Genomic DNA, 17,304 nt, shown 5'->3' with positions numbered 1-17,304 from the left:
TGATATAGAAGTTAGAGGTGTTGTCTGAATTTAATAATCATTTGGTTTTAAAAAAAATAATAATAATCATTTGTTATTTGTGTGTAAATCAATATGCTCTGTTGGACAACCATTGATAATATGATGTAATGAGAATAAAGATCCAACCATTAAAGAAAAATTATGCTTCTGGGTTCTGGCCCCCTCAAAATTCTCCGCAAACCTTTCTCCAAAAAAAAAAAAAAAAAAAATTCTTGGCAAAATTTTTGCACCCATGTATTTATTAATTACTATTAATTTTTTTTTTCTAAAAAAATTACTATTAATTTTATTTTTTAAGAAACTCTAAAATTACATTTTACGTTCATTTTTAATAAGGTTATAATCCTATAAGTGATAACTGTATCAATAGCTTAAAATAATTGGACATTCATAAATTTAAATTTTGATAAACACATTCTTATTTGAACAATTTTTACAAAGAAAATAAAAGTGAAAAAAAAAAGTTGTATTTTTTGCTCCTTCCTTATTTAAAATTTTTTTCTAGCTTACTTTGGAGTTGACAATGGGATGGTCTCTTCTATTACAGCATCACCAAGCTTGAATCCTCTTTCCCTCTCCAACGTCCAGACTCCAGAGTCTAGCACTAAGGAACCAAGACTCCAGAGTCCAGACCGCTTAGTGTCCGTTTGGGAACCCCTTATCTAGTTTTTGGTTGAAATTTTTTTGTTAAAAGTATACTAAGAGCATCCACAGCAGTTGTGTTAAAATTTATGCCATTTTGCCATACCAAAGACCTACTTTATTATTTTATCACATCATTTTACAACATCCCATTTATCAGATGTTTTATCATTCAATTCTATACATTAAAATAATATTTACTACACATTAAAATAATATATTATCTCCTCCCTATCATCACCATCAACAACAACAACCCACGCCCGCAGATCAATCGCCACAGCCCACAACCACCGGCCACCCCCACAAATCAACCACCACCACCAATATCAGCCACTGCTACCAAAAAAAAAAAAAAAACTCAAACAAACACTACACAGCCACAACCACCGGCCCCCCACAGATCAACCACCACCACCAATATAGCCACTACTACCAAAAAAAAAAAAAAACATCAAACAAACACTACACAGCCATAACCATCGGCCACCCCCACAGATCAACCACCGACCAAGCCACAAATCACATTTCACACAACCCAAACACATGAAATCTAGCAAACAACCACCATGATGCCCACACCAATGACCAACAGATCTCCTAGCCGATGACCCATGCCGGTCAGAGACCCACGAACCCACCAAATCACAAAATCAAATCACCCCACTGAAATCAAACCACAAAACCCACTAAAATCATATCACACTTGCCGAACCACCATCACCCAAACCCACGAAATCAACCCAGACTCACACTTGTCGAACAATCGAACCATGAAATCAACCTAGACCCATGAAATCACGAACAAGGATGATCCACCACCACCCACGAAATCAACTCGGCCCACAAAGAAAGATCAACAATCAAAGAAAGAGAGGGAGAGTCAGAAAGAAAGAGAAAGAGGAGACACAGACAGAGACGGAGAGGCGGAGAGAAAGAGAAAGAGAGAAGAGAAAAGAATAAAGTGAGGAGAGAGGAGAGAGAAAAGAGAATAAAAAATTAATAAAACTTATACTATTTTCGTCCGTACTGTTGCAAATTTGCAACGGTACTGTTCATATGTGGCATAATTTTTGGCATTTGGAACATCTGATAAAGCTCTGTTTTTGTGTTTGGTGTGCCAAATATGCCAAAAATTTGACATTTGGCACATTTAGCACATTTGATATGGGTGCTCTAAAGTATACTTGTATCTCAAAAGAATTTACAAAAAAATGAGAAAAAATTGAAAATAGTATAGTTTTAAAAAATTGTACATAAAACCTAAAAGCTAAAAATTAAAAGTTAAAACTGATGCCAAATAGGCTCTTCGAGTCTGTTTTGACTTTAATTTTTTTTTTCTCTCTCTCCAAAGTACATACCACAAGTTTTTATTTTTTGTTATTTTTTTATCACTAATTTGAGATTACAATTGCTCCAAGTCCTACGCGTGGTGGGTTACTTCCAGTCTTCTAAAGCAAAGTTATATTCCGGCCCAGTCCATTCTTCAATTTGGCATTACAGTTTGCTACAAGTCCTACGCTTAGGATCACGAAGTGTGACTTTTCTTCCCTTTGTTATCGGTCATTAAATTAATTAATCTATCATCTAACATATAAATATAATCAACTATTGACTTTATTTTGTTTGTTTAATTTCATAATTTTTTATTAATTCCAATTTAAATTTTACAAGTTTATCTAATAATATTACACATTTGTTAACTATTGATGCAGTTAGGGATGTCATAAGGCTAGCTCCAAAAACTAAACATTAAAATCATATGTTTGTGCATAGATGTGTTCATTTTTGAGAGCTAACCTCATGACACTTTTGAATTTATCAACAATTCTTAAATGTGTAATATTATTAGACAAACGCGTAAATCTCAAATTGAAATAAATTGAAAATTATAACATTGAACACAAGAAAGAAAAAAGAAAAAAAGAGAGTTGTACTTGGGCAACACCCATTTAATGCAACGAATGCCCTTAGGGCATTGGTTAACAATCCATTTTAGGAAAGTTTTGACACCACTTTTATGGGAAACTAGACTCATCACACGCGCTTCGCACGTGCGATGAGGCTTTTTTTTAGCCAAAAAAAAAAAAACTCTGTGTTTTTATTTTATATATATAATTTTTATTTTGAAAATCTAATTTATAAGTGGATAAACTAATTTGGAAATTAATAGCAAGTGGTCCTATTTTTTAGGTAATATTTTAGTGGAAGTTAGAGTTGCATTTTTAATGAATTGTCCATTAGTTTTGTCTTTACTTAAACATAGGGGTGTAAGGGTATTTTTGAACTAAAAAATGAGGAATCCAAACAAGGGAAGTCCCATAAATAATAGTATAGATAAAAAAAGCTATCAAAAAATTAATTTTTTTTTCTTTTTCCATAAAAGGTTTATAGATTATTAATCAATACTTTAAGGGCATTCGTTAGTATTTCACTTTCATAAAATATACTTTTTGAGTGATGTGGTCTTCTATGAAAGTAGTCTCACTGCAGTATTGAAAATCCCAATAGCATTTATGAAAATTTTGTTCTAGCTGTTTTGATTTTCTCTATTGAATATGAAAAATAAGAAGCGAGATGCTTAAGATTTACATAACATAATGGAATGAAGTTTTGTATTAAGAATTTATAATGCATTGACTATCGTGCACTGAAAATCTACAACGAATTTAAGTTTGCTAAATGCACATGAAGATTTTTCTATTCAAAATAAAAGAGAAAGTAGAAGAAGAATAAGAAAAAGAAGCAAAAAAAGAATAAAGAGTCAAAGTGAATTTGCTGGGTTTGATTACCACTCCATGTTCTGAGAAATATTTACCATTCAAAAAGAGGAAAAAACAGAGCGTTTATCCAAAGAAATGTCCTTGAGAAACGGTATATGTATAGAACCTTTCACGAGATAGTGCCTTTTCAACTCTTAAAATGGAATCTATTTTAAATATAAATGCCTTGGTTCCTTACTTTGACAGGGTACAAATATCTAAATTTAACATTTTAGATACTTTTTCAGCCTATTGCCAACACGGGGAGGTTTGAAGTTGTGGGGTTTAATTTAACTTACTTATCCCTGTTAGTTGAAAACCTATAACTTAGCGGAATGAGGATATTTGGGCCAATTTTTTTTTTTTTTTGAGAGAGTGTTTCAACCTATGAAGTCTGCTCTTGATGTTTTCTTTATCATTAGATTAAGACACCAATCGATTTTTTGTGTAGGCGGAGAATGAACCTTAGATCTCTTATTCAATCATTACAGACTTTTACCAATTAAGTTAACCGGAACCCACTAGGACATAAAAAACTTTAGAGTTCACATTTTAGAAGTTGCTTAAATAATAATATGAAAACTTGTAACTTAGTGGATTGAGATATTTTGGGACATCCAAAACTTAGAGTCTAAAGCTGGGAAGCTAGTTAAATAATAGTATGTATATATATATATATATATATATATAGATGGGTTCAAGTTACACCTGGTATAACTCTTTAGATGTACACTTTTTTAAACCATTGGATTTAAGTAGATCCAATGGTTAACAAATAATCCTCATTATTACAAATATTTTTATTAGAATCTCATTAATTACCCTTATTTATTACATTCTAAACTTATCTCTAAACCCAACAAAAGAAAACGTCTGACTCTCTCCCTATGTTTGGTGTTCAAGCCGTTAGTCTCTCCGTTTGTCTTTGTCTCTACATTCTAAACCTAGGTTTCTCTCTCTCTATCACCTCCTCCATTGCTCCTCCACCATTGTTCCACCTTCACAGGTTTCCGGCAAAAAAAAAAAAAAAAAAAAAGAGAAGCCGAACTGTTTCTATTTGTGAGTACTCTTTTTCTATTTTTCCTTTCTTTTCTATCGTGAGTGCTCGTTTTTTTTTTCTTTCTTTTCTGGTCTGACTCTCTCCAGAACTCTACGTTTCTTTTCTGGTATGTTCTTTTTTGGTCTTACATTTTTCTTTGGTGATGGGTTGTTTTTTTTTTTTCAAAGACTCTAGCATCTAATCTATAGTTGAAGTGCCTAAGCTTTTCATAGGCTTTGCAGTTTTGTTTTTCTGGTACTACTGTTGACTGTCATCATATACAGTAATATTTGTTTAATTTATGCTAGTTCCAATATATTCGACCATATTGAATAAAGCAACTTGAGCTAGATAGTTGAATAATTTTGGTAGCTTATGCTAAATCATTCATTTATTTAAGTAGTCTATTTATTGGTCTATTGGTTGGTTGTTAGTGATTCGTTTTCTATTACTTGATTCATTCATTTTTCTTTGGTGATGGTTGTTTTTTTTTATTAAAAAAAAAAAAAAATGTGTTCTATATGTATGATCAAATGCCGCTTTGAAGTTCTTATCTTTCTTTTCCTATACTAATGTTGTATTCCATATGGGTTTTCTACATGTTTTTATGTAGTGTCTCTAATGAAGCTATGCTGCTCTAATTGGGTTTACAGGTCCTTTATCCGCAATTGGATCCGTACTCACGGGAATTGACTACATAGGTCTAGGCCATGTGATGGTGTTTGCTAATGGGGATTACTCCCAAGCTTTGGAAGAATTATCAAGAGAGCAGTAAGGTTGGAGACACGAAAAGGCAGTTACGGGGTTGCAGTGGGAGTGGTGTTTACAGAGGTTGATGACAATGATATTGATGATTTAGCATAAAGTGAGTTTTTTCATTACATTTTTTGAGTTTTTTTTTTTTAAAAGAATTTTTTATTGTAATAATATATATCTCATGTTTCAAATTTACTTATACCTTTTTTTGTTCTACTTTAGATACATGTGGCTGAAGAGAATCACAAAATGAGCATTCCTTGGTGGAATTAATATATATATTGAGTCCAAGTAGCTGAAGGAACTATGTTTAAGGACCTATGTTGTTAATCATGATGAAATAGTTTTATTTGGTTTTTTGTTTTGTTTTTTTAAGGACCTATGTTGGAATACTGTTTTTGCTTCAATTTAATGTCATTAACAGTGTGTTTTTAAGGACCTATGTTGGAATACTGTTATTTAAGGACATATGCCTCATTTTTTTTGATTTTCTACTGCTCACCTCTTGTTTTGAGGGGGTACCTGCAGCTTTGTGTGTTTGCTTTTTTAATAACAATTTCTTAGGGATGATCTATCTTTGTTTGTGGTTCTAAATAACAGGTAGTATAGCTGCTTTAAGTTATTGCATTAGTGTTTCTGCACTGTTCTGTTTACTGCACTTTACTGCACTGCATTAGTATAGCTGCACTGCACTGCCTCTGAATCCTCTTATGTTAGGAAATGCAAGATAATGTCTGGTCATGGAGTTCCAAGATAGTTTATTCATTGAGTTATAAAATTTTCATATTGCAGGTATATTATCCATAATGCCAGATTATGAAATAAAAATTCTTTAAATACATATACAATTTATTGTTTGAATTTGCATTTTTAACTTTATTGTTCTGTTTGAGCTAACACTTTAGCAGGTTATTCACACAGGACAATGTGTCTCCACCTCCGAAGAAGCTGTAACAGTAGCTTAGGAAGTTGTCAAAACAATGCTAGCCGAGGGATATGTTCTAGGCAAAGACGCATTAATCAAGGCCAAAGCTTTTGATGAGTACCATGGAGTCTCAGCTACTGCAACAGCCAAGATTGCTGAGCTTAGCGATAGAATTGGACTCACTGATAAAATTCATATTGGCATGGAAACTGTTAAGTCTGTGGACAAAAAATTCCATGTTTCAGAAATCACCAAGTCAGCTGCACAATCACTGGGACAGTAACTGTAGTAGCGGCAATGGTTACAAGAAAAGTAGCTGTTGCAGCTGGTCATGCTGTAGTCAACAACACTTACTTTGCCAAAGGAGCACTTTGGGTTTCAGACACATTGAATCGTGCAGCTAAAGCTGTAGCTGATTTTGGTAGCCATGGTACTGATGGTAGTAAACAAATAGATTGATGCTATAGCAACTCTTATAGTTGGCTTTACCCTTGATATTGTATACAAATAGATAGTTTTATTTTTTTGGCATAAGTAATAACCTTTCTTATTGGTTGTCTTGTTGTGGAAACAGTTCAGTTTTAGATTGAATCTTTTTGGATTAGTCAATACAAATCATAATATCTTGTGATTTAGAGGAAATGAAATATTAGATTATTGATTGATTAGAATCCCCATGGCTAGGAGGAACAGTTGTGGATTGTTTTCTTCAAATATTTTTTAAAAGGTTGTATCAATTTGTCATAGCTCATATGCTATAGTGTTACCCCCTGCCTCAGGCAAACATAGACTTGGTTTATAGTGGTTCTATTGTGTTTCAATGAAATTCATCTTGATTTAAAAAAAAAAAAAAGTGCTGAGGATTAGCATGGAACCAGACACAATCACCACCACAGAAAGTTGTTTGACAATCATAGAAAGTCATTACAAGAAATTAAAGTATAACAAATCAACAATGTTCATAGCCTTACATTCATCATATGGTAACATCAATGGGGTTCATAGCCTTACATTCATCATATGGTAACATCAATGGGGTACTTAATTTTCCAGGAGAAACATTTTGATTTCATACCTGCTCAATAAGATTGGCAGCTAATAGGAGAAAAAAGTTGTTCATTGAAATCCATTTTAATTTTTTTTTTTCTTCTCAAAATGTGAAATATGTTTGAATCATAACGATGCCAAGTAAATGGACAATCAAAGGAAAAATTCAAATCTTATTTTATTTGTTCTTTCTATAAAAGAGGGGGGAAATAATGTCATTATCCATGAGCACTATAGGAATCCTCTCATCTCCTGGCATACTTTTGAGGAACATTTGCTTTATAACAGCCCCTTTGCACTGAATCTCTTCTGCAATATTTTAGGGCTGCCTAGCACAAGTGTTAAACTCAAATGTTGAAAGATGATTGTGCTAACCACATCAACATATGCAATTGCAACCCCGTGACTGCCTTTTCGTGTCTCCAACCTTATTGCTCTCTTGATAATTCTTCCAAAGCTTGGGAGTAATCCCCCATTAGCAAACACCATCACATGGCCTAGACCTATGTAGTCAATTCCTGTGAGTATGGATCCAATTGCGGATAAAGGACCTGTAAACCCAATTAGAGCAGCATGGCTTCATTAGAGCACTACATAATAACATGTAGAAAACCCATATGGAATACAAAATTAGTATAGGAAAAGAAAGATAAGAACTTCTAAGCGGCATTTGATCATACACATAGAACGCTTTTTTTAAAAAAAAAAAAAAAAAAACCATCACCAAAGAAAAATGAATGAATCAAGTAATAGAAAACGAAGCACTAACAACCAACCAATAGACTACTTAAATAAATGAATGATTCAGCATAAGCTACCAAAATTATTCAACTATCCAGAGTATTTGAAAAAAAAAAAAAAAAACAACCATCACCAAAGAAAAATGTAAGACCAGAAAAGAACATACCAGAAAAGCAACGTAGAGTTCTGGAGAGAGTCAGACCAGATAAAAAAAAAATGCACTCACAACAGAAAAGAAAGGAAACATAGAAAGAGAGTACTCACAAATAAAAACAATTCGGCTTTTTTTTTTTTTTTTTTTTTTTCTCTCTCTGCCGGCAACCTGTGGAGGTGGAACAATGGTGGTGGAGGAGGAATGGAGGAGGAGATAGAGAGAGAGAAACAGAGAGACTAACAGTTTGAACACCAAACGTAGAGAGGGAGAGATAAGACGTTTTTATTTTTTTGGTTGGGTTCAGAGATAGGTTTAAAATGTAATAAATGAGGATAATTAATGAGATTTTAATAAACATATTGTAATAATGAAGTTTTTTTTTAACCGTTGGATCTACTTAAATCCAATGGCTTAAAAAAAGTGTAACTCTAAAGAGTTACACTGGGTGTAACTTGAACCCATCTCATATATATATATATATATAAAGATTATTAAAATTGATAAATATTTTCCTTTGATAATCATATATATATATATTATATCATATAAATAATACAACATAATAGTTATCTCAACAATTTAGTTAATAGTTGTTTATATTGAAAGGAAAATTGTTGAGAACTTCACTTCTGATTGATACTTGATGATGCTCTCTTAAAGAGAGTATGTTACCGTCTTGAATAAAGATGTGAGAGGAGGAAGTACGCATTTATGGTATTCCGGAAGTACACAAAATTTCCCTTTTAGTACACTTATGGGTCTATTAAAATACTGCTTCTTAAAAAAAGAAAAGAAAATATTATGTCCAAACACATATACCAAACCAATTTATAGTTTATTTAAAGGCAAATTTGGAGTTGTGGATCGGAGGGTGAAAAGGATTTTTCTCATCTAATTTTGGTTTAATGGAAAATTTTGCAAATGGGTTTAAGATCTTTACAAAACCCAATTGCTCATCTGCCTAGGCGCAAGTTCTGCCTTTACAGTAGAAACAAAAAGTTGGCAACATCAATGTCAAATGCATTTTCAAAGTGTTGCCATACCTATTCAGCCCATCATAGCTTTACACGAGCTCCAGCCTCACAAGAGTCCCAAAATATTAGTCTAAAAGTCTCACATAAATTTACCGCAGGCATGCATGAATGACACAAAGTTAGGCAAAGTTTATAGAAAAAAGACTTAAGTTAGGCAAAATTACATTATATGCCGACATCATCTCTTTTATTTTCCCTCAATCTCAAATAGTAAGGTTTAAGTCTAATACAAATTTTATTATATTTATATGGACTGTAAATGCACGAGTCAATTTTTAAGCACATAACAAAAATGTAATCAAGAAATTGCGCATTGTCAAGCTCTTCTCAAGAAAAAAAAAAAAAAAAAAAACTTTGCCTATCTATAAATAACACATGACATATCAATGCATTCCACACAATTTTGCTTTCTCACCCCTCAAGCTTCCTAGTTGAACTGAAAATTAAGAACCATGGCTATCCAAACACAGGCTAAGATTCCAGTTTTTGATTTCTCCAACTTGGACTTGAAGTCTGGTACAAGCCCTTCATGTTCATCGTTCTCAGCTTGCAAAGATGTTTGCAATGCACTTGAAAAGTATGGTTGTTTTGTGGTGGAACTTGGCAAAAACACTCTTTCAGAGCTTCACAACACAATGTTTATCTCAATAGGAGAGTTGTTTGAGTTCCCCACAGAAACCAAACTGAAAGTCACTTATGACAGGCCTTTCCATGGCTATTCCTCTTTTCCTCCTTTCGAGCGCATGATGATTGATAATGCAACCTCCAAAGATGTAACTCAAAAGTTGACCAATATCTTCTTGCCAAATGGGAATGATAATTACTGGTGATAATCTAATCTTATCTTCTTCATTGCTTTTTTTTTAATTGTTTTTTTGAAAATATTCTAAGGTTGACAGAATAATGAATAAAACTTAGGTACAATTTTTAAATTCTGTAACTTTGATTCTTTGATTAGTACTTAAGTTTATACATTTTGTCTTCTCTAATAGCTTATACTTTTTGTTTTCTATGTACTATATATGTTAACACTTTGTTGTGTTTTTCTCTTTATTAGTGAGAGTGCTAATTCCTATGTGAAGCTAACAGAGGAATTAGATAAAATGGTGACGAGAATGGTATTTGAAAACTATTGTGTGAAGAAGTACTATGATTCTCGCATGGAATCAACTACGTACTCATAGTTTGGTCCTTTTGAAGTACACTGAACCTGAGAAGACTGGAACCAATCAAGGCATTACAAGCCACACGGACAAGCACTTTACTACCATAATTCACCAAAATCGTGTGAAGGGTTCGAATATAAAAACAAAGGATGGTGAATGAATTGGTTTTGATTACACCCCTTCATCCTTTTTATTCTTGGCATCTGATGCACTCCAGGCGAGTAATAACTAATACCATATGTCAAAAGCAGATTAATGGTTATTATTCATACAAAACTTCTTTAGATATTCCTATTCCTAATCTCTTTTTTACTTAAAAATTTGATTTTATATATATATATATATATATATTAATAGCCAAAGCTTATAAAAAATTCAATTAGATTTTAATTGGATTCTTAATTTTGTACCACGTGTCTCATTTAATTTTTAATTTTATGTTGAGTGAATAAAAATCAAAGAGTCCAACTCTAATTAGATTCCAAATTAGATTTCAATTGAAGTTCAATTTTTCACCATGTATCCATTTATTTATTTATTTTTAACTTTTGTGATAAGTGAATTATTGGGTGAAAAAAATCAAAGAGTCTAAATCCAATTAAATTATAAATTATAAATATATATATATATATATATATATAAAATGAGAAATCATTACATATTTTAGAAATGTATGTTTTAAAAAAGTGTAAGCTAATATTATGTATAATTTAAATCTCTTCTAGAAAAATGTATAATTGTGATTATTTTTAATTATACTCGTGCATATGCACGGTGTTACACTAGTTACAATAATTGAGAAATAAATTTGAATTATACTATTGAGCCACAAAATACTTGACCCTCTCTCTGATACTATAATGTGCCAACTGTAGAATATTTTATGTCCTAGTTAATAATACTGAGAGTAATATTTAAAATTTGTTTTGTTAGATTCAATAACGAATATGTCATGATAGAATAAAATAAGTTATTTTTAGATTAAAATGGGTATGATTAGTTTATTGATAAACTATAAAAAGTTGGTAATTATTTTTATCTAGTTACAAATCAATCTTATAAAAATTCATGTGAAAGTTCAAAAAACGTGTATAAACACCTTTGAACGTTTAGACCCCCAAATTACAACTTAACCAATTCAAGCAATATGTCAAACAACTAGTGTGCGGAAACTTAACATATGCTATAATATGAAATTGGTTAAAAACTAATCTAAGCAAACACAAAGACAACACGCGATGTGTTATCGAAGAGGAAACCGAAGCCCTCGGCGTAAAACCTCTCCGCCGCCCTCCAAGCGGTAAACAATCCACTAGAAAAAACAGTTGGGATACATGGACAATAATAGACCCTCCAAGCCTAATCTACCCAGTGCACCTAAGCCCTCCAAGCTTCTTGCTCCAACGAGGTTGCGCCGAACCTTTTTCTTTTCTAGCTTCCCGGATTCCGCTACTAGACCGTAGCATCAACCAATGAAGATTGGTTCCTTCCTAACTGCTTCCCAGAAATCCAAACAATTGTCTCACAGTGATGATGATGGTGAGAACCAGGTTTTGGTATAATGCCTCTCAAGGATTTGACAATGGAGAGGAAGAGAGTTGAGGAATTTTAAGAGACTCTAAGGTATAGATTGTGGGTGAATCAATCTTGTTTTTCTTTAGGGTTTCTCTCTCAAAATTCTCTCTGGAAACTCTCTTTCAATCGTGGGTAAAAGGGGTATTTATACTGGAATGGGAGAGGAATGTGAAACGTCAGGTTTAACAAAACAGGGGTGGCTCGCGGCTTGACCTCGCGGCTTGACTAAGTCGCGAGATCCAGTCGCGAGATAACCGTATGGCCAGTTGTCCTGTTTTGTCCTGTAGTGCTCCAGCTTGCATGACTGTTCACCTTCCAGCATGCTTGGCACGTGTGCTGCGTCTGGCGGCTTGAAGCCGCGAGTCACCCGCGAAGCCCAGCCGCGAGTCTCTGTTTTCTTGCACACTCTTGAGCAATCTTCACTCTATCTCACTCACTACCCTTACATCAAACCCACCTAAATACAGGGTTACTAAATGATGAATTACAAGCAAATTTGGCACGGAATAAAGCCAATTAGATGGTTGAATAAATTCAACCTTACATCATGTGTATGATAAATAAAAATTAGTCATGATTTTCAAAATTGCAAATTGTTTTTGTTTAAGGTAAAATTACAATTTTTAAAATTTTTACGATCAATGTATATACACTGATTGTTAGGGGTGGAAGGATTTGAATACTAAATATCTTCATTGGAAATACCAAAAAAATGTCAATTGAGTTGCAAGACTTTTGACTAAAATTGAAAATTGTTGATTAGTGTTCGTTTATAAACAACTTATTTAGCTAAAATTGAAATTTTTTGCTGAATATACTGTAAATAAAAGTAAAAGTTGACCCATGAATAGTACTAAAAAGTGCAGTAAAACCCATGAATAGTAGCAAAAATAAGCTGAAGTTGCAAATAAGCTGAAATTTTCAGCTTGTACCAAATGGAGTCTAATCTAGAGTTCTATGTTTTCCTTACAGTAAACCTTACTTATTTTTATTCATTCAAATGAAAATAGAAAAGTAATTAATTAGAAGCAAATAGTTCAGTTACTTAATTCGTTACATGCATAAGCACTAAGCAAAAGCTCCTAACATAATACATGCATGTTAGGATGTAAAGAAAGTATGATTCAATTTTGCTATAAAACTATGTGAAATTTGGAAGTAGCTTATTAATTAATTATTTTTGGTTTTAGTGGAGTGATCAATTAGAGTATTTTCAGAATCCGTAAAATTCTGAAACAAATTCTGTTAATTTATTCTTCTAAAAAAAAAAAAAAAGAAGCTTCGGTTAGCTTTCCAATATTCTACTTTTCCAAATATTTAATTTACATTACGCTTTACAAGATCGTATCCAATGAAATTGACTGATGCATGTTTTGCTTGACCAAGGTATGGAGCAATGATAGGATAAAAGTTTGCATCCATCGAGTTATGTTGACTGAAAATTCTGAGACGAGATACTCGCTTGGGTTGGTTTCGTACAACAATAAGACGATGTGTGCCAGCAGAATTTGTTGATGAACAACACCCTTTACAATACTAGCCATTAAATCTTAATGATTATGCCCATGCACACATTGCATCAATTGCTCAACAAAAAGAAGTTCCTATCGCTGCCTGTCGTGGTGTTTGAAGTTGAATGTACTCTCAGTCCAAATAAACCAGTCTCTTGCTAGTTTATTTCAAATTTCAATGCAGTGTGTGGTCACTTTATATATAGTGACTTGCTTTCTTCTAGAATAAGGTTACGTCTTTATTTGAAATTTTAAAAGATGGAATAAGTTACTTTCCGTTTAACTATTTTCAGAGTTTTTCCTTCGCCCATATCTAAGGCAAAGCAATGCTATAGCATATGTTTTAGTTAGGAGAGTAAGACTTTCTTTCTCTTTATTAATTAACTTTGGTCCATCCATATGCATGGTTTCACTTTTAAGTGGACTCAATTTGTTGCAAAATTATGCATTTCAAGATGCTCGACAACATAAATAGGATGAAATACACACTTCAAAGTCTGAACACTAATATGACTCGTAGCAAGCTTGTGTTTGGATAAAGACATGGTTTATTAAACAAAATCTTAAAGAATGTGGAGTTTGCATTCTTCACATTTAAAACTCTCATCAATCACAAACTCCGTTGTTTCAATGAGAAGTACATAGAAAATATAAAACGACGGGAATTGTCAATTTTTTGTTATTTGGATATAACCAGAACTTGCAAAAATCCTTGTATATATAATGTTGTTGTTAACTAAAAAAATTTAATGGCACAGATTATTGACAATATGACTAGACTTGAAGCAAAATAACCCATTAAAAATAAACCACACCCGTAAAATTATTCCAACAACATTATTTTCTCCTAATTAATAGTGTTGGAGTATTTTAGTATTATTTAATTAAAATGAATAAATATGATAATATAAATATAATGATATGAGAGTTAATAAGAAAGATAAAGAGTTGAATAATGTGTCCACTTTTAGTGAGAATCTATAAGAAGGTGGACGACGTTAGCAAATTTTAAAAGAAAAGTGGAGAACATTGACCACTTTTGGAGAGAAGCTATGAGAAAGTGGACAACGATGTTCACCTTTAAGAGAAAAAGTGAACAATGATGTTCACTCTTAACACTGTGTTTGGTTGGGGTGAATTTAGGGGAGATGGAAAACATAGGGAGGAAAATAGGGTGGAAAACAGTGTTTTCCACTGTTTGGCAAAAGAAGGAAAATGGGAAGGAAGGAAAACCCGGGAGAAAATTTTCTCTTGAGCCCACAAAATTCATCCTCCCAAATCGGGAGGAAAAGGCTAGAGAGAAAGTGCTCTCACAACACTTCTACAAAAATGCCATCTCCCAACGTCTACAACAACTCAGCGCGGCATAATAAGAAGAAGGAAGCAGAAAATAACCACCTAACTACCAAACCCAGCACCACCACCAAACACCGCAACCTAGCACAGAAAATTAACCCAAAATCAACAGAAAATTAACCCAAAATCAACGGAAAAGAAATTAGAAAACCCAACTCAAAATCAAGACAAACCCACTGGAAAACCTAACTCAAAATCAATCAAAACTCACCGGGAAACCCAACCCAAAATCATCATGGACACACCACAAAATCATCAAAATCGTTCTAAATCTAGATCCAAATTCATTAAACCCATATACAAATTCATATAAATAATCAAACCGAAATTGAAAAAAGAAGAAGAAAGAAAGAAGAAGATGCTAAAGAAGAGGAAGAAAAACCCAAACCAGAATTTTACTTTCTCCGCCCAAAATCACTGCCCTTAATCAAACCCAACCCAAAATCATCATCTATAATAAAAGCATAAAACTCAAATTGTAAAAGAAGAAGAGGAAAGAAAAAGATACTCAAAAAAAAAAAAAAAAAAAAAAAAAAAAAAAAGAAGGAGAAGAAGAGAGGTGAAGATAGAGAGAAGGACTGAAGGAGTGTATTATGACTCAGAAAAAAAGAGGAGGGGTTAGGTGGGGGTAGTTGGGAAATAATAGAAAAAGGGAAGAGAAACATTATTTTAATAAAAAAAAGTGTATATAATAGATAAATTGATATGGGTGTTTTGTAAAAATGATGGTGTAAAATAGAAATTTTTTTTTATAGATATAATGTGGTAAATTTTATATTATTTAATGAGTACAAATAAATCTATTTCTTATCAATTATGTAACAAGAGTATAATAGTCAATTTATATAAATTATATTTTCCATCATTCCCTTTTTCTCTTCAACCAAACAAAAGAGTTTTCCACTTTCTTACTTTTCCACCCCTTCAACCAAATACATAAGAAGGAAAACTAAATATTTTCTATCCTTTCACTTTTTGATCCTCTCACTTTTCCACCCAACCAAAGTAGACAACGCTATTCACCTTTGATAGAAAAAGTGGACAACAGCACTGTTCACTCTTAGGAGAAAAAGTGGACAACGCTATTCACCCTTAAGAGAAAATGTGGACAACTATGTTCATCTTTAAGAGAAAAGTGGACAACAATATTCATATTTAAGAGAAAAAGTGGACTCAGGAGTCTCTGAGGACGTAGAGGCGGGTATTGGTCTTGCTTTTTGCAAGTGTTTGGTCTTGCTTTTTTGCAAGTGTTTGGTCTTGCTTTTTTGCAAGCGTTTGGTCGTCTCTTTATGAGACCCTTAGGTTGACTGTGCAAGGATAGAGGAGTTGAACAATGACAGAAGAACTAGAACAGCTTTGGAAAAAACTCTCCTTCACGGAGGAGGAAGACGAAGACATAGTCTTGGGAGAGAATAGCACAAAAACAGCAAAAGAACTAGGCAAAAATTGCCTAGTCATGAAGGTCCTTACCCAGCGTAGCATCAACATAGAAGCCCTGAGGAAAACCATGAGGATGCTATGGAAGACAAACAAGACTGTTCAAATATCGGAGATTGAAGAACTTTTCCTTGTGGAATTCAGTGACCCAAAAGACAAAAAGAAAATCATGGAAATGTGCCCATGGAGCTTTGAGAAAAATTTGGTGCTTCTACAGGAGTTCTCAGGCGAACTAGTCCCAAAGGAAGTAGACCTTAAATGGTCACCCTTCTTGGTCCAAATCTTAAACCTCCCTCTTAAAAGCAGAACTAGGGAGACAGGCATGGAGATTGGCAGCAAACTTGGGAAAGTCCTTGATGTTGATGTCTCGGAGAAAGGCGTTCAATGGGGACGGTACCTACGGGTTAGAATCCAGATGGATGTTACAAAGAAACTTATCTGGGCAAAGAAGGTTAGCATTGAGAATGATGAACCAAGATGGGTTTTCTTCCAATATGAAAGATTACCAAATTTTTGTTACTTGTGTGGCAAAATCGGACACAGCGAACACGAATGCTCTGAAAAGGGAGAAACTAACGGTGGGGTTGGAAAAGAAAAACACAAATATGGGGCTTGGCTGCGCGCCGAACCGGTGAAGCGTTCAGGCTATAGCTTTGGGACACCGAACCAGAGATCTGAAGAGTCCGATCAGGCCTTGGGTGGTTCTTGGAAGGAAGCAAACACAGCTGACAGGCACGTGCCCCATGTGCCCTAAACTCCCTCATTGGGTGCGGTGACATCAGTCCGAAAAGGTGAGTTGACAACCGGCAGTATCCCAGACCTGCCACAAGAAAAAGATATTGGAAAAGAAATTGGCAAAAAGCCTGACACTGGTTTGACAAACAAACAGCTGAGGTTCAACACGCTACGGCGTCAACAGTTCGCACGCCTGGAGAAGCTCAAAACATGACAGAAAGCAAGGGACAAAATGACAACTCCCAGGTGATGCTCTGTTCAAATGGGCCAACACCTGAGCTTACCAACGAAGGCCCAGTGGCCATGTTATATGATTGTGAAGTGGGCTGGGTCCCTGAAGCCCCTGGACCTAACCCTGTCTATTGGAAACGGATTAAAAGGGAAAAGACCAAAGATGAGTCAC

The 17,304-nt window shown here is 33.8% G+C and overlaps 1 protein-coding gene, 1 long non-coding RNA gene and 2 pseudogenes across 3 annotated transcripts; all 4 read left to right on the top strand.

Moving 5' to 3' along the window:
- The first annotated feature begins 4,440 nt into the window (after nt 1–4,440).
- On the top strand, nt 4,441–5,836 carry LOC115966018. Of its 2 annotated transcripts, none has more exons than XR_004086255.1 (3): nt 4,441–4,484; nt 5,118–5,329; nt 5,443–5,836. It is a non-coding gene; the product is annotated as an uncharacterized LOC115966018 (long non-coding RNA). The 2 variants fall into 2 exon arrangements; XR_004086256.1 differs by lacking the exon at nt 4,441–4,484 and adding an exon at nt 4,557–4,591.
- Nucleotides 5,837–5,940: 104 nt separating this feature from the next.
- LOC115965059 lies at nt 5,941–6,808 on the top strand (annotated as a pseudogene).
- A 2,765-nt stretch (nt 6,809–9,573) lies between these two features.
- On the top strand, nt 9,574–13,492 carry LOC115965058 (annotated as a pseudogene).
- Nucleotides 13,493–16,062: 2,570 nt separating this feature from the next.
- On the top strand, nt 16,063–16,920 carry LOC115965057. The gene has a single exon (XM_031084262.1). The coding sequence runs from the start codon at nt 16,063–16,065 to the stop codon at nt 16,918–16,920; it is 858 nt and encodes a 285-aa protein (XP_030940122.1).
- The last annotated feature ends 384 nt before the right edge of the window (nt 16,921–17,304 follow it).

Source organism: Quercus lobata, chromosome 10 (genome assembly GCF_001633185.2).
Source record: "Quercus lobata isolate SW786 chromosome 10, ValleyOak3.0 Primary Assembly, whole genome shotgun sequence".
NCBI classification, from domain to species: Eukaryota; Viridiplantae; Streptophyta; class Magnoliopsida; order Fagales; family Fagaceae; genus Quercus; species Quercus lobata.
The sequence above is the reverse complement of the archived record's forward strand: the minus strand, read 5'-3'. Positions and strand labels throughout refer to the sequence as shown.

Coding starts and splice junctions, on each gene's coding strand:
- LOC115965057 (XM_031084262.1), top strand. CDS start 16,063: ATGACAGAAGAACTAGAACAGCTTTGGAAAAAACTCTCCTTCACGGAG.